This window comes from Oncorhynchus clarkii, chromosome 28 (genome assembly GCF_045791955.1).
Source record: "Oncorhynchus clarkii lewisi isolate Uvic-CL-2024 chromosome 28, UVic_Ocla_1.0, whole genome shotgun sequence".
NCBI lineage: Eukaryota > Metazoa > Chordata > Actinopteri > Salmoniformes > Salmonidae > Oncorhynchus > Oncorhynchus clarkii.
The window spans coordinates 37,257,866-37,283,983 of record NC_092174.1 but is presented as its reverse complement, the minus strand read 5'-3'; the positions used below and the strand labels follow the sequence as shown (position 1 = coordinate 37,283,983).

The following is a 26,118-nucleotide window of genomic DNA, read 5'->3' as shown; positions in this document are numbered from 1 at the left end:
GATACCCTATACCTCCCAGCTACAAATAGAGACCAGTCACACACCCAGAGTGTAAACTTTCATTGTGTTCACATATAGTTCTGTGAGAGCGTCCCGAATACACCACGCAGACCAAGGCTGGAATTTGATCAAACTCGCCATAGCTATCAATTAGCATTCAGAGTCTTTCTTTACAAACTACTGACTACTGTGCAAACACACACATGGCTATCAATTAGCATTCAGAGTCTTTCTTTACAAACTACTGACTACTGTGCAAACACACACATGGCTATCAATTAGCATTCAGAGTCTTTCTTTACAAACTACTGACTACTGTGCAAACACACACATGGTATTGTGAAAACTGGAGCATCAACCTGTGAGGGAAGTCTACTGCTTGTAGTCGTACACCCTCTGACTGTGTGTGTGTTTGGTTTTATTATCCTTGTGGTGACCATAAGTCCTCACAAGGATAGTAAAACAAGGACAATTCCCCAGTCCCCACAAGGAAAAAGGCTATTTTATGGCTTAGGTTTAGGGTTAGAATTAGGGTGAGAATTAGGGTTAGGAGTTTGAGGTTACGGTCAGGGTTAAGGTCAGGGTTAGGGTTATGTTTAGGGTTAGGGGTTAGGGAAAATAGGTTTTTGAATGGGAATCAATTGTTTGGTCCCCACAAGGAGAGTAAAACGAATGTGTGTGTGTGTGTGTGTGTGTGTGTGTGTGTGTGGGTGTGTGTGTGTGTGTGTGTGTGTGTGTGTGTGTGTGTGTGTGTGTGTGTGTGTGTGTGTGTGTGTGTGTGTGCGTCTGTGCCTTTAAGTATCTGTTTTACTGAGTCACTCAATGATGCCATTCCAGAATTCCTGCTGTGGATCCCAAAATGGCAGACGCCTTCCTGTCTCCTTGGGGCGTCTGTTCTATTCCTCCTCCTCCTCCTCCTCTCCTCTTTTCTCCTCCTCTCCTCTGCATTCCTCTGTTTTTAACTCAGACCATCTGACCATGGCAGACAGCAACTAAGATAACTAAGATTATTATTAACCAGACTGTATAATGTTACTGCTGGGTGGATGGATGTTACTGCTGGGTGGATGGATGCTACTGCTGGGTGGATGGATGTTACTGCTGAGTGGATGGATGTTACTGCTGGGTGGATGGATTACTGCTGAGTGGATGGATGTTACTGCTGGGTGGATGGATGCTACTGCTGAGTGGATGGATGTTACTGCTGGGTGGATGGATGCTACTGCTGGGTGGATGGATTACTGCTGAGTGGATGGATGTTACTGCTGGGTGGATGGATGCTACTGCTGGGTGGATGGATTACTGCTGAGTGGATGGATGTTACTGCTGGGTGGATGGATGCTACTGCTGGGTGGATGGATGCTACTGCTGGGTGGATGGATGCTACTGCTGGGTGGATGGATTACTGCTGGGTGGATGGATGTTACTGCTGGTGGATGGATGCTACTGCTGGGTGGATGGATGCTACTGCTGGGTGGATGGATTACTGCTGGGTGGATGGATGTTACTGCTGGTGGATGGATGCTACTGCTGGGTGGATGGATGTTACTGCTGGGTGGATGGATTACTGCTGGGTGGATGGATGCTACTGCTGGGTGGATGGATTACTGCTGAGTGGATGGATGTTACTGCTGGGTGGATGGATTACTGCTGGGTGGATGGATGTTACTGCTGGGTGGATGGATGTTACTGCTGGGTGGATGGATGCTACTGCTGGGTGGATGGATTACTGCTGAGTGGATGGATGTTACTGCTGGGTGGATGGATTACTGCTGGGTGGATGGATGTTACTGCTGGTGGATGGATGTTACTGCTGGGTGGATGGATTACTGCTGAGTGGATGGATGTTACTGCTGGGTGGATGGATGCTACTGCTGGGTGGATGGATGCTACTGCTGGGTGGATGGATTACTGCTGGGTGGATGGATGTTACTGCTGGTGGATGGATGCTACTGCTGGGTGGATGGATGCTACTGCTGGGTTGTTGGATGCTACTGCTGGGTGGGTGGTTGATCAAATCAAATCAAATGTATTGGTCACATACACATGTAAAGCAGATGTTATTGCGGGTGTAGCGAAATGCTTGTGCTTCTAACTCCGACAGTGCAGTAATATCTAACAAGTAATATCTAACAGTTTCACAACATATACCCAAAATACACGTAAATCTAAGTAAGGAATGGATTAAGAATATATACATATATGTCAGAGTGGCATTGGACTACAATACAGTGGCATAGTATAGAATACAGTTTAAACATATGAGATGGATGTTCCTTAAAGTGGCCAGTGATTCCTAATCTATGTCTATAGGCAGCAGCCTCTGATGTGCTGGAGATGGCTGTTTAATTTAACTTCTTATGGCTGGGGCAGTATTGAGCAGCTTGGATGAATAAGGTGCCCAGAGGTGCCCAGAGTAAACTGCCTGCTACTCAGTCCCAGTTGCTAATATATGCAGATTATTAGTACATTTGGATAGAAAACATTCTGAAGTTTCTAAAACAGTTTGAATGATGTCTGTGAGTATAACAGAGCACATATGGCAGGCAAAAACCTGAGAAAAAAATCCAACCAGGAAGTGGGAAATCTGAGGTTGGTCGTTTTTCAACTCATTCCCTATTGAAGAGAGAGTGGGATATTGGTCATGTTGCACTTCCCAAGGCTTCCATGAGATGTCAACAGTCTTTAGAACCTTGTTTGATGCTTCTACTGTGAGGTGGGGGCGAATGAGAGGGGAATGAGTCAGAGGTCTGGCAGAATGCCTTGAGCTTGTGACGCTCGTTCACGTGAGAGCGAGCTCTATTCCATTGCTTTTCTACAGACAAAGGAATTCTCCGGTTGGAACATTATTGAAGATTTATGTTAAAAACATCCTAAAGATTGATTCTATACTTCGTTTGACATGTTTCTACGGACTGTAAAGGTACTTTTTGACTTTTCGTCTGCTCCTAGTGAACGCGCTTTGTGAGTTTGGATTTGTTTACCAAACGCGCTAACAAAAGGAGCTATTTGGACATAAATGATGGACATTATCAAACAAAACAAACATTTATTGTGGAACTGGGATTCCTGGGAGTGCATTCTGATGAAGATCATCAAAGGTAAGTGAATATTTATAATGTTATTTCTGACTTCTGTTGACTGCACAATATGACGGATAATTTAATAAAAATTTCAAAAAGATTTCAAAAAAGCTTTTTTTCCATAAAGCTTTTTTGAAATTTGACACAGCGGTTGCATTAAGGAGAAGTGTATCTAAAGTTCCATGTATAACACTTGTATTTTCATCAATATTTATAATGAGTATTTCTGTAAATTGATGTGGCTCTCTGCAAAATCACCAGATGTTTTTGGAACTACTGATGCCAATGAATACTGAGATTTTTTATATAAATATGAACTTTATCGAACAAAATATACATGTTTTGTGTAACATGAAGTCCTATGAGTGTCATCGGATGAAGATCATCAAAGGTTAGTGATGAATTTTATCTCTATTTCTGATTTTTGTGACTCCTCTCTTTGGCTGGAAAAATGGCTGTGTTTTTCTGTGACTTGGCTCTGACCTAACATAATCGTTTGTGGTGCTTTCGCCATAAAGCCTATTGGAAATTGGACACTGTGGTGGGATAAACAAGAAGTGTATCTTTAAAATGGTGTGAAATACTTGTATGTTTGAGGAATTTTAATTATGGGATTTCTGTTGTTTTGAATTTGGCGCCCTGCACTTTTACTGGCTGTTGTCATATCGATCCCGTTAGCGGGATCTCAGCCATAAGAAGCCATCAGCCACAGTGAGTGGTGTAGTTAGTATAGAATACAATACAGTATATACATATGAGATGGGTGATGCAATACGTAAACACAATTTAAAAGTGACTAAGATAACGTAGAATAGTGTGGAGTGCAGTTTATTCAAATCAAATCACATTTTATTTGTCACATACACATGGTTAGCAGATGTTAATGCGAGTGTAGTGAAATGCTTGTGCTTCTAGTTCCGACAATGCAGTAATAACCAACAAGTAATTTAACCTAACAATTCCACAACTACTACCTTATACACACAAGTGTAAAAGGATAAGAATATGTATTTTTTTTTACATCAATTTCCATCAATTTCCATTATTAAAGTGGCTGGAGTTGAGTCAGTATGTTGGCAGCAGCCACTCAATGTTAGTGGTGGCTGTTTAACAGTCTGATGGCCTTGAGATAGAAGCTGTTTTTCAATCTCTCGGTCCCTGCTTTGATGCACCTTTACTGACCTCACCTTCTGGATGATAGCGGGATAAACAGGCAGTGGCTCGGGTGGTTGTTGTCCTTGATGATCTTTATGGCCTTCCTGTAACATCGGGTGGTGTAGGTGTCCTGGAGGGCAGGTAGTTTGCCCCCGTTGATGCATTGTGCAGACCTCACTACCCTCTGGAGAGTGTTACGGTTGTGGGCGGAGCAGTTGCCGTACCAGGCTGGTACGGCATATGAGCATTACTTATATGAGATGAGTAATGCTCAATACGGAAACATTAGTTATTTTAGTTATTAGTTATTTTACATAAGTTATTTTGGGTCATAAGAGACGGTAGCAGCAACATTATGTGCAAAATGAGCAAAAAAATAAGTTACAAACAACGCAGATAAACGAACAAAAAAACACAATCGGTTGGCGGCATGTGAAATGTCTGCCTTCTGCTATTTGATACTATCTCCATTTTAATACAGCAATGTAATGTCGATTAGCTGATCTGATGCTATCTCCATTTTAATACAGCAATGTAATGTTGATTAGCTGATCTGATGCTATCTCCATATGAATACTGTAATGTAAGGTTGATTAGCTGATCTGATGCTATCTCCATATGAATACTGTAATGTAAGGTTGATTAGCTGATCTGATGCTATCTCCATATGAATACTGTAATGTAAGGTTGATTAGCTGATCTGATGCTATCTCCATATGAATACTGTAATGTAAGGTTGATTAGCTGATCTGATGCTATCTCCATATGAATACTGTAATGTAAGGTTGATTAGCTGATCTGATGCTATCTCCATATGAATACTGTAATGTAAGGTTGATTAGCTGATCTGATGCTATCTCCATATGAATACTGTAATGTAAGGTTGATTAGCTGCCATGTGAGCAAGAAGGCCAGGGAACAGTATGATCCATTACACCAGCTGTGGAGTTGGCAGTGATTAGTAGCTTGCATGCTAACTGCTCCCCTCCGTCAGACAAATATTTATTGCTGAGACGCCCTACCAGCACACACCACCTTTGATCATCAATCTATCACAGGCTATGGACTGTAGGCTGGAGGCTATGGGTGGGGGGTTGAGGGCACAAGACCTTTAATCTCATAGCAATCTGATAAATACACAGAATATGTCAATCAAATTGATTCCCTTCCAGGGGGAGTATTACATTCAAAGCCTAGCTGCAACAGCAGGGGTAGGGTTCGGAGGGGGGTAAGGGTGGACGTGACAGGTATTGCCTTCCATATCCCTGTCTGCACGCCAAGATATCAGGGTTGCCCTTTTGGAGCTGGCGGGTGTGCGATCCCATTGGGACAGACACTCGGAGTACACGTGTGTGTGTGTGTGTGCATGTGTGTTTGTCTGACTGTGCACGCTCCTGTGTGTGTGTGTGTGTCCAGCTCTCTCTCTCACCCCACCAGCTGTTGTGTGAAACATGAGCTGAGATGTTACCGCTATACGGTTTGATTCTACCCTCTGAGGGACTCACTACTGATTACTGTTCCATGCCTAAAGTCTCCTGCTATAGGCTTGTTATCCTGCTATAACGCCATCGCTGTATGAGAAACAGCTTTGTTAATTCTCATCAAACAACGACAAACACTCACCGTAATCACTTGAGCAAATTGTATTTCAAAATACCAGCAAAGCATGTCGCACGTAGTCATGGATCTTTGGAAAACATTAAGATAATTGAATTCTACTGGTTTAGTACTATGCTACATACAGTAAGCGGGTCTCGAGGGGAATTTCAGGAAGAGTAAGAGGACAGTATTTTATTGGTGGATATGTGGCATTGGTGATGGATGTCAACATTAGGCCATTGAGGCCATCCATTCACAATGCATACAGGGCAAGATGGCACTGACAGACATGGCAGCTCTGCTTCTAGCTAGTAAGCAACTTTGAAGAATTTCGTTTTTTTGTGTGTTATTTCTTACATTACTAATCCAGAACTTTTTTTTTGTGTGTTATTACATACAGCTGGAAATAACTTTTGGATATCAGAGCGGCGGTAATTTACCAGCATTACGACCAGGAATACGACTTTCCCGAATTGGATTCTTTGTCCCTACCCTCCTGGGCAATTGAACTTATCCCAGAGGCTGCTCCAAGACGCCACCGGTGGAGAAGAGGATTTCGGAGTGGACTTCAGTCCGACTCAGGAGGCGTGCACACCATCCACCGCTTCCGAGTATATTACTTGCTAATGTTCAGTTTTTGGATAATAAAGTAGACAAGCTCAGGGCGAGGATCTCCTTCCAGAGAGACATCAGGAACTGTAACATACTCTGTTTCACAGAATCATGGCTCTCTCTGGACATACTGTCCCCATCCATACAGCCAGCTGGGTTCTCAGTTCATCGTGCAAACGGGAATACAGAACTCTCCGGGAAGAAGAAAGGCGGGGGTGTATGTTTCATAATTAACTACACATGGTGTGATTGTGATAACATACAGAAACTCAAGTCCTTTTGTTCACCCGACCTAGAATACCTCACAATCAAATGCAGAAGGTATTACCTCCCAAGATAATTCTCTACGGTTATAGCCACAGCTGTGTATATTCCCCCTCAAGCCGAAACCTCAACCATTCCTCAAGGAACTACACTGAACTTCATGCAAACCGGAAACCACATATACTGAGGCCACATTTATTGTAGCTGGGGATTTTAACAAAGCAAATTTGAGGAAAACGCTACCGAAGTTCTAGCAACACATTGACTGTAGTACTCGCGTAGGAAAAACACTAGACCACTGCTACTCGCCTTTTCGAGAGGCCTACAAGGCCCTCCCCCGCACCCCCTTTGCAAATCAGATTAAGACTCTATTTTGCTCCTCCCTTCCTATAGGCAGAAACTCAAACAGGAAGTACCCGTGCTAAGGTCTATTCAATGCTGGTCTGACCAATCGGAATCCATGCTTCAAGATTGTTTTGATCACGCCGACTGGGATAAAAACTGTGGATAGATGACAGCATTCACACAAAACTGAAAGCGCAAACCATCGCATTTAACCATGGTAAGGTGACAGGGAATATGGTTGAATACAAACAGTGTAGTTATTCCCTCTGTAAGTCAATCAAACAGGCAAAATGTCAGTACAGAGACAAAGTGGCGTTGCAATTCAACGTCTCAGACACAAGACGTATGTGGCAGGGTCTACAGACAATCACAGATTACAAAGGGAGAACCAGCCACGTTACGGACACCAACATCTTGCTCCCAGACATCTAAACACAATATTTGCCTACTTTGAGGATAACACAGTGCCACCGACGCCACCCATTCCAAAGGACTGTAGGTTCTCGTTCTCCGTGGCCAAAGTGAGTTAGACATTTAAGCGCATTAACCCTCTCATGGCTGCCGGCCCAGAAGGCATCCCTAGCCACGTAGACCAGCTGGCTGCGTAGACCAGAGCATGCTGTAGACCAGCTGGCTGGAGTGTTTACGGACATATTCAATCTCTCCCTATTCCAGTCTGCTGTCCTCACTTGCTTCAAGATGTCCACCATTGTTCCTGTACCCAAGAAAGCAAAGGTAACTGAACTAAATTACTATTGCCCCGTAGCACTCACTTCTGTCATCATGAAGTGCTTTGAGTGGCTAGTTTACCTGACACCCTAGACCCAATTCAATTAGTTTACCACCGCAATAGATCCACAGACGATGCAATCGCCATCGCACTGCACAATGGCCTATCCCATCTGGACAAGAGGAATATCTAGGTCAGAATGCTGTTTGTTGACTATAGCGCCATAGTAACCTCAAAGCTCATCATTAAGCTCGGAGCCCTGGGTCTGAACCCCGCCCTGTGCAACTGGGTCCTGGACCTCCTGACGGGGCGCCCCAAGGTGGTGAAGGTAGGAAACAAGACCTCCACTTCACTGATCCTCAACACAGGGGCACCACAAGAGTGTGTGCTCAGCCCCCTCCTGTACTCCCTGTTCACCCATGACTGCGTGGCCACACACACCTCCAACTCAATCGTCAAGTTTGCAGACGACACAACAGTAGTAGGCCTGATTACCAACAATGACGAAACAGCCTACAGAGAGGAGGTGAGAGCCTTGGTGGAGTGGTGCCTGGAAAATAACGTCTCCCTCAAAGTTAACAAAACAAAGAAGCTGATCGTGGACTTCAGGAAAGAGCAAAGGGAGCACCCCCCTATCCACATCGACGGGACAGTAGTGGAGAAGGTGGAACGTTTTAAGTTGCTCTGCATACACATCACTGACAATCTGAAAAGGTCCACCCACAAAGACAGTGTGGTAAAGAAGGCGCAACAGCGCCTCTTCAACCTCAGGAGGCTGAAGAAATTCGGCTTGGCCCCTAAGACCCTCAGAAACTTTTACAGATGCACAATTGAGAGCATCCTGTTGGACTGTTTCACTGCCTGGTACGGCAACTACACAGCCCGCAAACGCAGAGCTCTCCAGAGGGTGGTGCGGTCTGCCCAACGTATCACCGGGGCCACATGACCTGCCCTCCAGGATACCTGCAGCACCCGATGTCACAGGAAGCCCAAAAAGATCATCAAGGACATTAACCACCTGAGCCACAGCCTGTTCACCCCACTATCATCCAGAAGGCGAGGTCAGTACAAGTGCATCAAAGCTGGGACCGAGAGACAGAAAAATCGCTTCTATCTCAAGGCCATCAGACTGTCAAATAGCCATCACTAGCAGGCTACCACCCGGCTACTCAACCCTGCACCTTAGAGGCTGCTGCCGTATATACATAGACATGGAATCACTAGTCACTTTAAAAATGTTTACATACTGCTTTACTCATCTCATATGTATACACTGTATTCTATTCCACTGTAGTTTAGTCAATGCCACTCCGACATAGCTCGACCTAATATTTACAGTTGAAGTTGGAAGTTTACATGCACTTAGGTTGGAGTCATTAAAACTCGTTTTTCAACCACTCCACAAATTTCTTGCTAACAAACTTTAGTTTTGGCAAGTCAGTTAGGACATCTACTTTGTGCATGATACAAGTCATTTTTCCAACAATTGTTTTCAGACAGATTATTTCACTTATAATTCACAGTATCACAATTCCAGTGGGTCAGAAGTTTACATACACTAATTTGATTGTGCATTTAAACAGCTTGGAAAATTACTGAAAATGATGTCATGGCTTTAGAAGCTTCTGATAGGCTAATTGACATAATTTGAGTCAATTGGAGCTGTACCTGTGGATGTATTTCAAGGCCTACCTTCAAACTCAGTGCCTCTTTGCTTGACATCATGGGAAAATCAAAAGAAATCAGCCAAGACCACAGAAAAAAATTGGAGACCTCCTCAAGTCTGGTTTGTCCTTGGGAGCAATTTCCAAATGCCTGAAGGTATCACATTCATCTGTACAAACAACAGTACGCAAGTATAAACACCATGGGACCATGCAGCCGTCATACCACTCAGGAAGGAGACGTGTTCTGTCTCCTAGAGATGAACATACTTTGGTGCGAAAAGTGCAAATCAATCCCAGAACAACAGCAAAGGACCTTGTGAAGATGCTGGAGGAAACAGGTGCAAAATGATCTATATCCACAGTAAAACAAGTCCTATATCGACATAACTTGAAAGGCCGCTCAGCAAGGAAGAAGCCACTGCTCCAAAACCACCGTAAAAAAAAAGCCAGACTACGGTTTGCAACTGCACATGGGGAGAAAGATCATACTTTTTGGAGAAATGTCCTCTGGTCTGATGAAACAAATATAGAACTGTTTGACCATAATGACCATCGTCATGTTTGGAGGAAAAATGGGGAGGCTTGCAAGCCGAAGAACACCATCCCAACCGCGAAGCATGGGGGTGGCAGCATCATGTGTTGGTGCTTTGCTGCAAGAGGGACTGGTGCACTTCACAAAAAAGATGGCATCATGAGAGTGTACAATTATGTGGATATATTGAAGCAACATTTCAAGACATCAGGAAGTTAAAGCTTGGTCACAAATGGGTCTTCCAAATGGACAATGACCCCAAGCATACTTCCAAAGTTATGGCAAAATGGCTTAAGGACAACAAAGTCAAGGTATTGGAGTGGCCATCACAAAGTTCTGACCTCAATCCTATAGAAAATTTGTGGGCAGAACTGAAAAAGCATGTGTGAGGAAGGAGGCCTACAAACCTGACTCAGTTACACCAGCTCTCTCAGGAGGAATGGGCCAAAATTCATCCAACTTATTGTGGGAAGCTTGTGGAAGGCTGACCCAAGTTAAACATTTTAAAGGCAATACTACCAAATACTAATTGAGTGTATGTAAACTTCTGACCCACTGGGAATGTGACGAAATAAATAATAGCTGAAATAAATCATTCTCTCTACTGTTATTCTGACATTTCACATTCTTAAAATAAAGTGGTGATCCTAACTGACCTAAAACCGGGAATTTTTACTAGGATTATATGCCAGGAATTGTGAAAAACTGAGTTTAAATGTATTTGGCTGAGGTGTATGTAAACTTCAGAGTTCAACTGTATATCTTTCTCAATTCCATTCTTTTACTTTTAGATATGTGTACTGTTGTGAACTGTTAGATTATTAGACTTAAAACGAATCATCCAGCGATCATACACTGTTTACCAGGGGGCAGGGCTACCGACTTTAAGGCTAATCTGAAGATGGTGCTGGCTAAAGCTAAAACTGGTGAGTGTAGCGAGTATAGAGATATTGTTATCCACGTCGGCACCAACGATGTTAGGATGAAACAGTCAGAGATCACCAAGCGCAACATAGCTTCAGCGTGTAAATCAGCTCGAAAGATGTGTCGGCATCGAGTAATTGTCTCTGGCCCCCTCCCAGTTAGGGGGAGTGATGAGCTCTACAGCAGAGTCTCACAACTCAATCGCTGGTTGAAAACTGTTTTCTGCCCCTCCCAAAAGATAGAATTTGTAGATAATTGGACCTCTTTCTGGGACTCACCCACAAACAGGACCAAGCCTGACCTGCTGAGGAGTGACGGACTCCATCCTAGCTGGAGGGGTGCTCTCATCTTATCTACCAACATAGACAGGGTTCTAACTCCTCTAGCTCCACAATGAAATAGGGTGCAGGTCAGGCAGCAGGCTGTTAGCCAGCCTGCCAGCATAGTGGAGTCTGCCACTAGCACAGTCAGTGTAGTCAGCTCAGCTATCCCCATTGAGACCGTGTCTGTGCCTCGGCCTAGGTTGGGCAAAACTAAACATGGCGGTGTTCGCCTTAGCAATCTCACTAGGATAAAGACCTCCTCCATTCCTGTCATTATTGAAAGAGATCATGATACCTCACATCTCAAAATAGGGCTACTTAATGTTAGATCCCTTACTTCAAAGGCAATTATAGTCAATGAACTAATCACTGATCATAATCTTGATGTGATTGGCCTGACTGAAAAATGGCTTAAGCCTGATGAATTTACTGTGTTAAATGAGGCCTCACCTCCTGGCTACACTAGTGACCATATCCCCTGTGCATCCCGCAAAGGCGGAGGTGTTGCTAACATTTACGATAGCAAATTTCAATTTACAAAAAAAAAATGACGTTTTCGTCTTTTGAGCTTCTAGTCATGAAATCTATGCAGCCTACTCAATCACATGTTATAGCTACTGTTTACAGGCCTCCTGGGCCATATACAGCATTCCTCATTGAGTTCCCTGAATTCCTATCGGACCTTGTAGTCATAGCAGATAATATTCTAATCTTTGGTGACTTTAATATTCACATGGAAAAGTCCACAGACCCACTCCAAAAGGCTTTCGGAGCCATCATCGACTCTCTGGACCTACTCACTGTCACAGTCATACTCTGGACCTAGTTTTGTCCCATGGAATAAATGTTGTGGATATTAACGTTTTTCCTCATAATCCTGGACTATCGGACCACCATTTTATTACGTTTGCAATTGCAACAAATAATCTGCTCAGACCCCAACCAAGGAACATCAAAAGTCGTGCTATAAATTCACAGACAACACAAAGATTCCTTGATGTCCTTCCAGACTCCCTCTGTCTACCCAAGGATGCCAGAGGACAAAAATCAATTAACCACCTAATTGAGGAACTCAATTTAACCTTGCGCAATACCCTAGATGCAGTTGCACCCCTAAAAACTAAAAACATTTCTCATAAGAAACTAGCTCCCTGGTATACAGAAAATACCAGAGCTCTGAAGCAAGCTTCCAGAAAATTGGAACGGAAATGGCGCCACACCAAACTGGAGGTCTTCTGACTAGCTTGGAAAGACAGTACCGTGCAGTATCGAAGAGCCCTTACTGCTGCTCAATCATCCTATTTTTCCTACTTAATTGAGGAAAATTCCTTTTTGATATTGTCGCAAAGCTAACTAAAAAGCAGCATTCCCCAAGAGAGGATGGCTTTCACTTCAGCAGTAATAAATTCATGAACTTCTTTGAGGAAAAGATCATGATTATTAGAAAGTAAATTACAGACTCCTCTTTAAATCTGCGTATTCCATCAAAGCTCAGTTGCCCTGAGTCTGCACAACTCTGCCAGGACCTAGGATCAAGAGAGACACTCAAGTGTTTTAGTACTATATCTCTTGACACAATGATGAAAATAATCATGGCCTCGAAACCTTCAAGCTGCATACTGGACCCTATTCCAACTAAACTACTGAAAGAGCTGCTTCCTGTGCTTGGCCCTCCTATGTTGAACATAATAAACGGCTCTCTATCCACCGGATGTGTACCAAACTCACTAAAAGTGGCAGTAATAAAGCCTCTCTTGAAAAAGCCAAACCTTGACCAAGAAAATATCAAAAACTATCGGCCTATATCGAATCTTCCATTCCTCTCAAAAATTTTAGAAAAGGCTGTTGCACAGTAACTCACTGCCTTCCTGAAGACAAACAATGTATACGAAATGCTTCAGTCTGGTTTTAGACCCCATCATAGCACTGAGACTGCACTTGTGAAGGTGGTAAATTACCTTTTAATGGCATCAGACCGAGGCTCTGCATCTGTCCTCGTGCTCCTAGACCTTAGTGCTGCTTTTGATATCATCGATAACCACATTCTTTTGGAGAGATTGGAAACCCAAATTGGTCTACACGGACAAGTTCTGGCCTGGTTTAGATTTTATCTGTCGGAAAGATTTCAGTTTGTCTCTGTGAATGTTTTGTCCTCTGACAAATCAACTGTAAATGTTGGTGTTCCTCAAGGTTCCGTTTTAGGACCACTATTGTTTTCACTATATATTTTACCTCTTGGGGATGTCATTCGAAAACATAATGTTAACTTTCACTGCTATGCGGATCACACACAGCTGTACATTTCAATGAAACATGGTGAAGCCCAAAAATTGCCCTCGCTAGAAGCATGTGTTTCAGACATAAGGAAGTGGATGGCTGCAAACTGTCTACTTTTAAACTCGGGCAAAACAGAGATGCTTGTTCTAGGTCCCAAGAAACAAAGAGGTCTTCTGTTGAATCTAACAATTAATCTTAATGGTTGTACAGTCGTCTCACATAAAACTGTGAAGGACCTCAGCGTTACTCTGGATCCTGATCTCTCTTTTGAAGAACATATCAAGACTGTTTCAAGGACAGCTTTTTTTCCATCTACGTAACATTGCAAAAATCAGAAACTTTCTGTCCAAAAATTATGCAGAAAAATTCATCCATGCTTCTGTCACTTCTAGGTTAGACTTCTGCAATGCTCTACTTTCCGGCTACCCGGATAAAGCACTAGATAAACTTCAGTTAGTGCTAAATATGGCTGCTAGAACCCTGACTAGAACCAAAAAATTTGATCATATTACTCCAGTGCTAGCCTCCTGGCTTTCTGTCAAGGCAAGGCCTGATTTCAAGGTTTTACTGCTAACCTACAAAGCATTACATGGACTTGCTCCTACCTATCTCTCTGATTTGGTCCTGCCGTACATACCTACACGTACGCTACGGTCTCAAGACGCAGGCCTCCTAATTGTCCCTAGAATTTCTAAGCAAACAGCTGGAAGCAGGGCTTTCTCCTATAGAGCTCCATTTTTATGGAATGGTCTGCCTACCCATGTGAGAGACGCAAACTCGGTCTCAACCTTTAAGTCTTTACCGAAGACTCATCTCTTCAGTGGGTCATATGATTGAGTGTAGTCTGGCCCAGGAGTGTGAAGGTGAACGGAAAGGCTCTGGAGCAACGAACCGCCCTTGCTGGGATTCTCTGCCTCTAACCCTATTACAGGGGCTGAGTCACTGGCTTACTAGGGCTCTTTCATACCGTCCCTACGAGGGGTGCGTCACTTGAGTGGGTTGAGTCACTGATGTGATCTTCCTGTCTGGGTTGACGCCCCCCCTTGGGTTGTGCCGTGGCGGAGATCTTTGTGGGCTATACTCGGCCTTGTCTCAGGATGGTAAGTTGGTGGTTGAAGATATCCCTCTAGTGGTGTGGGGGCTGTGCTTTGGCAAAGTGGGTGGGGTTATATCCTTCCTGTTTGGCCCTGTCCGGGGTGTCATCGGATGGGGCCACGGTGTCTCCTGACCCCTCCTGTCTCAGCCTTCAGTATTTATGCTGCAGTAGTTTATGTGTCGGGGGGCTAGGGTCAGTTTGTTATATCTGGAGTACTTCTCCTGTCCTATTCGGTGTCCTGTGTGAATTTAAGTATGCTCTCTCTAATTCTCTATTTCTCTCTTTCTTTCTCTCTCTCGGAGGACCTGAGCCCTAGGATCATGCCTCAGGACTACCTGACATGATGACTCCTTGCTGTCCCCAGTCCACCTGGCCATGCTGCTGCTCCAGTTTCAACTGTTCTGCCTGTGATTATTATTATTTGACCATGCTGGTCATTTATGAACATTTGAACATCTTGGCCATGTTCTGTTATAATCTCCACCCGGCACAGCCAGAAGAGGACTGGCCACACCACATAGCCTGGTTCCTCTCTAGGTTTCTTCCTAGGTTTTGGCCTTTCTAGGGAGTTTTTCCTAGCCACCGTGCTTCTACACCTGCATTGCTTGCTGTTTGGGGTTTTAGGCTGGGTTTCTGTACAGCACTTTGAGATATCAGCTGATGTTCGAAGGGCTATATAAATCAATTTGATTTTGATTTGATTTGATTTAGATACTACTGCACCTTTGGAGCTAGGAACACAAGCATTTTGCTACATCCGCAATAACATCATACAAATATGTGTATGTGACCAATACAATTTGATTTGATCTGTTGGTTGGCTGTCAGTCTACATTGCAATTTAATTTGACGTAAAAAGTGACAGATTCTCAGATCAGATGACTGAGGTTGGTCAATGCATTCAACAGTCAACTGTCAGTCTGGAAGTGTCTGACTGGACTTACAGAGCCTTGTCAAGAAGGTCTTGTTTCTCCTGTAACTCTTGCTTCAAGCTCTCCACTTCTACCTTCAACTCGATGTTCTGGAACACAGGGAGAATAGAACACGAAATCAGACTGGAATTATGTTTGATAGAAAAAATTACATCATCAATATTGTTGTCGTTGTCACCGTCATCACCAATATCATCATCATCATCCTCAACCACATCATAACGATTCATCTCAGAAGACAAGGAATATCAAATAGAAACTTTAAAACAAGTCAATGAAGTCATAGAAACTCAAAGATGTGCAGGCACCATTAGTACAATTAGTATAAAACACAGGAAGATAGTAGAGTACAGGCTCATTGTAATGGCTGGAATGGAATTAATAGAATGGTTTCAAACATATCAAAACGTATGGAAACCACGTTTGAATCCGATCCATTAATTCCATTCCACCCATTACAATGAGCCCGTCTTCCTGTAGCTCCTCCCACCAGCCTCCACTGACCTGTACTGCCTTGCAAAGACCCCTGATGCCCAGAGGAACAGTATACCCTATTACTCTCCTGGAAACTCCTGCCTTCCAAATGCACCTAGTGCTTGTCCTGTACAGTATCCAGTGTCTTCTATCCCCCTCCAACACCCTCCCACAGTTAGCCAGCAACAGAAACCCTACACGCACAACCTGTCCTCTCTCCTTCTCACCCACAACCCCCAAATACCTTCACCATCTACACCTGATCCCCACACCCCTCCTATGCTGCATCAATTTTCCTCCTTCCCTCCCCCTCTCTCTGCTGTATCAATCAGAGTGGTGTGGTGTGCATACGTAACATTAGTAGGGAACATGGTTCTCTCCTGTCACAGATGTTATATTTTATGATGGGACAGGCTGCCAGGAAACCCAAACTTTTTGGAGGTTACCAAAAATCTATAATGTCCTGTCCATTGCCTACTTTACTTGAAACCTATCAAAGTTTAACAAAGAATGCATATCAATTCATAGAATAAACATGTATCAATCTGTACTGGTCCCAGATCTGTTAGAGATCTTTCTAACATCAGCTCTTTGCCACATCTCACACCAGTGCAAAGCTAATTTTTATTACATCCTTTATTTAACTAGGCAAGTCAGTTAAGAACAAATTTTTATTTACAATGACGGCCTACACCGGCCAAACCGGGACGACACTAGGCCAATTGTGCACCGCTCTATGGGACTCCCAATAACAGCCGGTTGTGATACAGCCTGGACTCGAACCAGGGTGTCTGTAGTGACCGCTCTAGCACTGAGATGCAGTGCCTTAGACCGCTGCACCACTCAGGAGCTAGTACAGGTTACAAAACGTACCCAGGGCTTTCAACAGCCCTGGTTCCATTGCCAAACATACATTTTAATAGGCTACTGTGTAAATACAACATAAAGTTATTATATTTTCATCATTATAAAGGTAAAATGTCATTCCCCTCACCTCACAATGGAGGGTAACTAACTGTTAGGCTCACATACTTAAACCAGGGGGAAAGCAGAGCATCTCTGGGGCTTATACCAGGGGTCAGGGGTTAAAGTACACACCTTGGTTATCTGCTCTGACAGGCACGTTGAACCAGAATAGGGTTCCGAGCTAGGACAGGTGTCACGCCCTGACCTTAGATATCTCACTTTTTCTATATATTTTGGTTAGGTCAGGGTGTGACTAGGGTGGGTACTCTAGTTTTTCTATGTCTAGGGGTTTTTGTATGTTTATGTTGGCCTGATATGGTTCCCAATCAGAGACAGCTGTTTATCGTTGTCTCTGATTGGGGATCATATTTAGGTAGCCATTTTACTCATTTGTGTTGTAGGATCTTGTCTATGTATAGTTGCCTGTCAGCACTATGTGTATAGCTTCAGGTTTCGGTCGGTCGGTCGGTCGGTCGGTCGGTCGGTCGGTCGGTCGGTCGGTCGGTCGGTCGGTCGGTCGGTCGGTCGGTCGGTCGGTCGGTCGGTTCGTTCGTTTTGTTCAGTGAGTTTCGATTTATTAAAATTGTGTGGAACTTTGTCCGATCCTTACGACGAACGTGACAACAGGGCCTTTAGGATAGGGATTTGGGATATGGAAAATGGATTGGCAATGTGACTGGGAATTAATGGTGAGGTTCAATTGTCCGGTTGTGACCCTGGACAGGGATAAGACACTACCGTCTCTCTCTCTTTCTTTCGTGTTATTGTTGCTTATCTCTGTCCTCTTTCTCTTATCTCTCTTTTCACTCTCTGAAATTCAAACTGTATCCTATTCTCACTTTTTCTCTCAATATTTTCTATTCCATTTCTCTCATTTCCTGTCTCCCACATCCTTCCATCTCTCTCACTCTGTCAGACCTGTATGTAGTATTATAGTTCTTCCCCCAGTCTATTGACCTTTAGAATCTGCTCTGTCTTCTAGCCAGAGAGGTATTCCAGTTCATCACACCTTCATAGCAAAACTATCTGTCTGTCCTTAACACTCACACTGACCCTGGATACATGTGCGCACACACAGAGTAAGCAGACCCCCAAGTGCACGTGTCACTAGAGCTCACCCACACTGAAACTGTCATTTTGGCCTTTTGGACTGGTATTGACACACAACCGTTAGTTAATGACTACGCTGTGTCCTTGCAGTGTGAAATATAAATCTTATTGATCTTTTTGGAAATACTTCAGCAAAACAAAAGCAATGTTCGTAAGATAACATTTTACATAAACATTTTAGCAATTTAGTAGACATTGTTATCCAGAGACTTACAAAGCATCAAAATATATGTGCTCTTACAGTGTCGCTACAAAAGCCAAAGTCACGTAAACAAATTGAAATTCATTTAAATGCATTTCACATTACTTTTCACATCATTAGTCACTGCTTGACAGACAGTAACCAGGATTTTTTCCTGTTATCCACACAGCTCTAAATATAGGAGTCCATGGTGCACCTGCTATTCCTGCCCCCCCCCCCCCCCCCCCCCCCTCGGCCCACAGTAACAGTTCCCCTTATAACTAGATATGCACTGGAGTGGTACAAGGCTGCCTGATTGGCTGAGACATGGGGTTAAGAGTATAGTGCTAGGCCTAGTCGCTTACACACACACACACCTAGCCATGCAGTCACACACGCATACAGTGGGGTCTGAAATTATTGACACTCTTGATAAAGATGAGCGATAATGACTGTATAAAATATATGATTTAAATACGGACCTATATTGTATGCTCAAAAAAAGTATATACTTTTATACTAATACAATTGCTCAGAGAAATATATTTTGTTTAACAAGTATTACAAAACTATATCAACAAGGTAGAGGTAAAAATGATTGACATCCCATAAGATTCTAGGAATATTTGGTCCCATATTCTTAGCACGCAATGCTTACATTAAGCTTGTGACTCTACAAACTTGTTGGATGCATTTGCAGTTTTTCTTGGGTGTGTTTCAGATTATTTTGTTCCCAATAGAAATGAATGGTAAATAATGTAATGTGTCATTTTGGAGCCACTTTTATTGTAAATAAGAATATAATATGTTTCCAAACACTTCCAAATTAATATGGATGCTAACATGATTATGGATGGTCCTGAATGAATCCTGAATAATGATGAGTGAGAAAGTTACAGAGGGTCAAAGATCATAGCCCCAAGACATGCTAACCTCCCCTGTTATTAGTAATGGTGAGAGGTTAGCATGGGTTGGGGGTATGATCTTTGACCCTCTGTAACTTTCTAAATCATCATTAATCACAATTCAAGTGACTCCATAATAACACAATACATGATTTACCATTAATTTCTATTGGGCACAACATAATCTGAAACGCAACCAAAACTAACTGCAAATTCATATTTCATTGAAATATGCTAGAAATATGAAGCCAAATACTAAACCTTTGACTACTTTATTTATAAGAATCTTTAGGTACCTTTGAAAAAAAAAATGTGTACTTGTTAATCCGAATAATTTTTTATACTGACATGCATGTGTAACCGATGTGAAATGGCTAGCTAGTTAGCGGGGTGCGCGCTAATAGCGTTTCAATCGGTGACGTCACTCGCTCTGAGACTTTGAAGTAGTTGTTCCCCTTGCTCTGCAAGGGCCGCTGCTTTTGTGGAATGATGGGTAACGATGCTTCGAGGGTGACTGTTGTCGATGTGTGCAGATGTGTGCTCGAACCAGGAGCCCAGGTAGGGGTGAAGAGAGGGACGGAAGCTATACTGTTACACATGCACAGATATCGGGATGAAAACAAGCAAGTCAAACCCATTGCAGAAAAACAAATGTGTTGAATAAATTATTGCACTCAAGCTTGGACTATATATAGAAATCCTCTCCCTCCCACTCTGAGCAGGGAGTGTAAACTAAGACAACAGAAACAGTGCCAGGAAATCAACTGAATCAAGCAGATCAACAAAGAAACAATCCCAAGGCCAAATTAACATAATTACTGTATCTGAGACAATGATTCCACCTGGCACAGATGTCATTTCAACATCTGCTTTTAACTTACATTTGGTTGAGTTGTTAACTATCATAAATTCAACGTGAAATCAACAAAACATGTCACCATGTCATTGGATTTAGGTAAAAAGTTGTGTCCAAAAAATACCTAACTCCCTGACGTTGATGACTCTTTTCAAATCCAATCAGTTTTCCCACCTTTATTCAATGTCCTCACAGAGATTGTTTTGTTGAAATGAGGTGGAAACAACATTGATTCAACCAGTATTTGTCCAGTGGGAAGTGACAGCATTATCATATGGCCTTGCATGGACCGGGAGTGACACGACCATAGAGATCCTATTAAATGAGACATTCCTAATTCTATGGACATGTAGCGGAAAAAGGATATACTAGCGACTAGTGACTTGCAGGAGCTGAGGCCAGCATGATGACTTCGTCAAGCGTGATGACTCAGTCATGATTTACAGTGGCTTTGCGAAAGTATTCACCCCCTTGACATTTTTCCTATTTTGTTGCCTTACAACCTGGAATTAAAATAGATTTTGGGGTGTTTATCATTTGATTTACACAACATGCCTACCACTTTGAAGATACAAAATATTTGTTATGGATGAAACAAACAAGAAATAAGAAACTTGAGCGTGCTTAACTATTCACCCCCCAAAGTGAATACATTGTAGAGCCACCTTTTGCAGCAATTACAGCTGCAAGTCTCTTGGAATGTCTCCATAAGCTTGGCACATCTAGCCACTGGGATTTTTGCCCATTCTTCAAGGCAAAGTTCGATGGGTTCCGCTGGTGTAGAGCAATCTTTAAGTCATACCACAGATTATCAATTGAATTGAGGTCTGGGCTTTGACTAGGCCATTCCGAGACATTTAAATGTTTCCCCTTAAACCACTCGAGTGTTGCTTTACCAGTATGCTTAGGGTCATTGTCCAGCTGGAAGGTGAACCTCCGTCCCAGTCTCAAATCTCTGGAAGACTGAAACAGATTTCCCTCAAGAATTTCCCTGTATTTAGTGTCATCCATCATTCCTTCAAATCTGACCAGTTTCCCAGTCCCTGCCGATGAAAAACATCCCCACAGCATGATACTGCCACCAACATGCTTCACTGTGGGGATGGTGTTCTCAGGGTGATGTGACGTGTTGGGTTTGTGCCAGACATAGCGTTTTCCTTGATGGCCAAAAAGCTCAATTTTAGTCAGAGTAGCTTCTTCCATATGTTTGGGGAGTCTCCCACATGCCTTCTGGCGTACACCAAACGTGTTTGCTTATTTTGTTCTTTAAGCAATGGCTTTATTCTGGCCACTCTTCCGTAAAGCCCAGCTCTATGGATTGTACGGCTTAAAGTGGTCCTATGGACAGATACTCCAATCTCCTCTGTGGAGCTTTGCAGCTCCTTCAAGGTTACCTTTGGTCTCTTTGTTTCCTTCCTGATTAATGCCTGGTCCGTGATTTTTAGAGGGCGGCTCTTGACAAGTTTGTTGGTGGTGCCAGAATATATATGTTAAAAGTTTTGGATATTTTTTTATAACCAAACCTGTACTGTACTTCTCCCTGACCTGTTTGGAGAGCTCCTTGGTCTTCATGGTGCAGTTTGTTTGGTGGTGCCCCTTGCTTAGTGGTGTTGCAGACTCTGGGGCCTTTCAGAACAGGTCATATACTGAGATCATGTGACAGATTATGTGACACTTAGATTGCACACAGGTGGACTTCATTTAATTAATTGTGTGACTTCATAGCAAAGGGGGTGAATACATATGCACGCACCACTTTTCTGTAATTTTCTTAATTTCAATTCACCAATTTAGACTATTTTGTGTATGTCTATTACATGAAATCGACATAAAAATCCATTTAAATTACAGGTTGTAATGCAACAAAATAGGAAAAACGCCAAGATGGTGAATACTTTTGCAAGGCACTGTATGGATGGCTGACTCTGTGGGCTATCGCAGGGGTCCATCACACCTGTGGTAATCTCTAGGAAGGGACGTTCCCTTCTCACAGAATGCTGGGAGCGTGGACACCGTTGAAGGTGTGAAGACACAATGAAACGTGAAATTGACTGAATGAATGTTACTGTGTGAATTAAATTGTCATGTTTGGATTGTTTCAAGTGTTCCTAAAGAGCTATAAATGTTGATATGTTTCATTGTGCTGGATTTATTGTTAATTTGTTTATCGGATGGCGGTCAGTTCAAAGAGGGAGCAAAGCAGATGTACACTCCTATCATTGAGATGAGAGTTGTGATGATTAGATCCAAGAATGTGTGTGTTGCTTTCATGCCTTTTGTTGTAATGTTTTGTGCCATGCAAAGTGATGTTAATTAGACGATATGAGACACTGGGATTTGGCTGGGTTGTCACTTTGCTCATGGAGTCGATGTAATTCTCCTGGCGTAGCGTTCCATTACACTATAGTGTGTTTTTATTAATCACCTATAGACTTTTATATAGTTTGTATCTTGTGGCAACCACCATCGATAAAAGACAGTACTGTGCAGCCGTCTTCATCAACCTGGCCAAGGCTTCCACATTCTTATCGCCAGACTCAATAGCCTCGGTTTCTCAAATGACTGCCTCCCCTGGTTCACCAACTACTTCTCAGATAGAGTTCAGTGTGTCAAATCGGAGGGCCCGTTGTCTGGACCTCTAGCAGTCTCTATGGGGGTGCCACAGGGTTCAATTCTCGGGCCGACTCTTTTCTCTGTATATATCAATGATGTCACTCTTGCTGCTGCTGATTCTCTGATCTACCACACTGTGTTAACAAACCTCCAAACAAGCTTCAATGCCATGCAACACTCCTTCCGTGGTCTCCAACTCCAAGTAAAACTAAATGCATGCTCTTCAACCGATTGCTGCCCGTACCCGCCCAACCAGCATCACTACTCTGGACGGTTCTGACTTAGCATAAGTGAACAACTACAAATACCTTGGTGTCTGGTTAGACTGTAAACTCTCCTTCCATACTCACATTAAGCATCTTCAATCCAATTTTAAATCTAGAACTGGCTTCCTATTTCGCAACAAAGCATCCTTCACTCATGCTGCCAAACATACCCTCGTAGAACTAATTATCCTACCGATCCTTGACTTCGGCGATGTCATTTACAAAATAACCTCCAACACTCTACTCAAATTGGATGTAGTCTATCACAGTGCCATCCGTTTTGTCACCAAAGCCCCATATACCACCCACCACTGCTCTCGTTGGCTGGCCCTCGCTACATATTCGGCGCCAAACCCACTGGCTCCAGTTCATCCAGGTCATCTAAGTCTTTGCTAGGTAAAGCCCAACCTTATCTCAGCTCACTGGTCACCATAGCAACACCCACCCGTAGCACACGCTCCAGCAGGTATATTTCACTGGTCATCCCCAAAGCCAACACTTCCTTTGGCCGCCTTTCCTTCCAGTTCTCTGCTGCCAATGACTGGAACGAATTGCAAAAAATCACTGAAGCTGGAGACTTAACTTCTCTAACTTTAAGCATCAGCTGTCAGAGCAGCTTACCGATCACTGTACCTGTACACAGCCCATCTGTAAATAGCACACCCAACTGCCTCATCCTCATATTGTTATTTTTGTTGTTGTTGCTTTTATGCACCCTAGTATCTCTACATGCACATCATCATCTGCACTTCTATCACTCCAGTGTTAATGCTAAATTGTAATTATTTTGCCTCTATGGCATATTTATTGCCTTACCTCCCTAATCTTACTACATTTGTACACACTGTACATATACTTTTTATATTGTGTAATTGACTGTAGGTTTATTTATCCCATGTGTAACTCTGTGTTGATGTTTTTGTCACACTGCTTTGCTTTATCCTGGCCAGGTCGCAGTTATAAATGAGAACTTGTTCTCAACTGGCCTACCTGGTTAAATAAAGGTGATCTGGCCTACCTGGTTAAATAAAGGTGAAATAAAACATTTATAAAAATTGAAGACTTCTGTTATGTACTATTTGTCAATTGTATTCTTATTGTGTAACTGTAATAAATCTGACTACGTTTAAATGGATACGAACCGTAGTCCTCATACTTCAGAATAATATTCCTTGAATTATTATTTTGTGAATAGTAATTATAATGGTTACTAATGGTAATTATAAACCGGGTGGTTCGAGCAGTGAATGTTGATTGGCTGACAGCCGTGGTATATCAGAACGTACACCACAGGTATTACATTTTTTTTACTGCTCTAATTACATTAGTAACCAGTTTATAATAGCAATAATGCACCTCAGGGGTTTGTGGTATATGGCCAATATACCTTGGATAAGGGCAGTATCCAGGCACTCCGCGTTGCATCGTGCTTAAGAACAGCCCTTAGCTGTGGTATATTGGCCATATTCCACACCCCCTCATGCATATTGCTTAATTATAACACGATAAACATGAAAGTGTCAGTTTGGTCAAACCTCTTTCTACTCAATTAGCTGTGGCATGCACGATAGAGGATGAGTCAGAGCACATTCAGGTCTTGTTTATTTGGATCAGATCAGCCATCTAGTTATTTGGATAAGGTTAGCCATCTTGTTAATTTGGATAAGGTCAGCCATCTTGTTTATTTGGATCATATCAGCCATCTTGTTTGCATGATTCTCATATCAGAGGTTTACTGATGATCAGGGAGGAGATTAAGGGCTGAAGAAGAATGTATTGGAAGAATGTAGACACACACAATCATACACTCACACACAGATGAAAGCAAGCATGAAAACATACAAACACACACATACAAACACACAGCACATAGCCACGCACATTAGTCTCTCTACCTCTCTGGAATGGTGGCCTATAGGGATTCTGGAGAAGGGACCAATAATGGATTTTACCATTTCCATACGCACCCAGACAACAGCTGGCTCACAGAGTCACCTTACACATACACACAGACCAAGAACACACAAACACACTTATAACACACACACACACACCCCCACTCACACATACACTATATATACAAAAGTATGTGGACACCCCTTCAAATGAGTGGATTTGGCTATTTCAGCAACACCCCTTTCTGACATGTGTATGAAATCGAGCACACAGCCATACAATCTCCATAGACCAACATTGGCAGTAGAATGACTTTACTGAAGAGCTCAGTGACTTTCAATGTGGCACCGTCATAGGATGCCACCTTTCTGACAGACAAATCTAGGTTTGGCGGATGCCAGGAGGACACCACCTGCCAGAATTCAATTGTAACGTCTGGTGGAGGAGGCATAGTGGTCTGGGGCTGTTTTTCATGGTTTGGGCTAGTTCCTGTGAAGGGAAATCTTAACGCTACAGCAATACAATGACATTCTAGAGCCCTCAAACTCAACTCTGCACCTCAAAGCCAGTTCCACAGCATTTTTTCCTTGTTCCCCTCTAATCAGGGACTTATTTAGAACAGAAAACCTACAGGCTCCAGACCTCCTAGGGTAAGAGCTGAGTACCCTGGCCTCCCGGGTGGCGCAGTGGTTAAGGGCACTGTACTTCAGCTTGGCTGACAGCCTTAGTATATTTTTTTTGTGCCACCAGAGACTCTGGGTTCGTGCCCAGGCTCTGTCGTAACCGGCCGCGACCGGGAGGTCTGTGGGGCGACACACAATTGGGCTATCGTCATCCGGGTTAGGGAGGGCATGGCCGGTAGGGATATCCTTGTCTAATCGCAAACCAGCGACACCTGTGGCGGGCCGGGCGCAGTGCGTGCTAACCAAGGTTGCCAGGTGCACGGTGTTTCCTCCGACACATTGGTGCAGCTGGCTTCCGGGTTGGATGCGCGCTGTGTTAAGAAGCAGTGCGGCTTGGTTGGATTGTGTATCGGAGGACGCATGACTTTCAACCTTCGTCTCTCCCGAGCCCGTAAGGGAGTTGTAGCGATGAGACAAGATAGTAGCTACTAACAATTGGATACCACAAAATTGGGGAGAAAAAGGGGTAAAAATTTAAAATTTTAAAAAGAGTTGAATACCCTTATTCTAAATTATTTTGTGCTTCCAACTTTGTGGCAACAGTTTGGGGAAGGCCTGCTCCAGTTTCAGCATGACAATCCCGTCGTTCACAAAGCGAGGTCCATACAGAAATAGTTTGTTGAGATCAG

The 26,118-nt window shown here is 43.1% G+C and overlaps 1 protein-coding gene across 5 annotated transcripts in view; it reads right to left on the bottom strand.

Annotated features, from left to right (window-relative positions):
- Nucleotides 1-26,118, bottom strand: part of LOC139386680 (myomegalin-like) — a 109,672-nt gene that overhangs the window by 73,360 nt on the left and 10,194 nt on the right. For all 5 annotated transcript variants that reach the window (XM_071132478.1, XM_071132480.1, XM_071132483.1 and 2 more), the window contains exon 2: nucleotides 15,552-15,628. In XM_071132478.1, coding sequence (XP_070988579.1) covers nucleotides 15,552-15,628 — 77 coding nt within the window. The remainder of the gene's footprint in view (nucleotides 1-15,551; nucleotides 15,629-26,118) is intronic.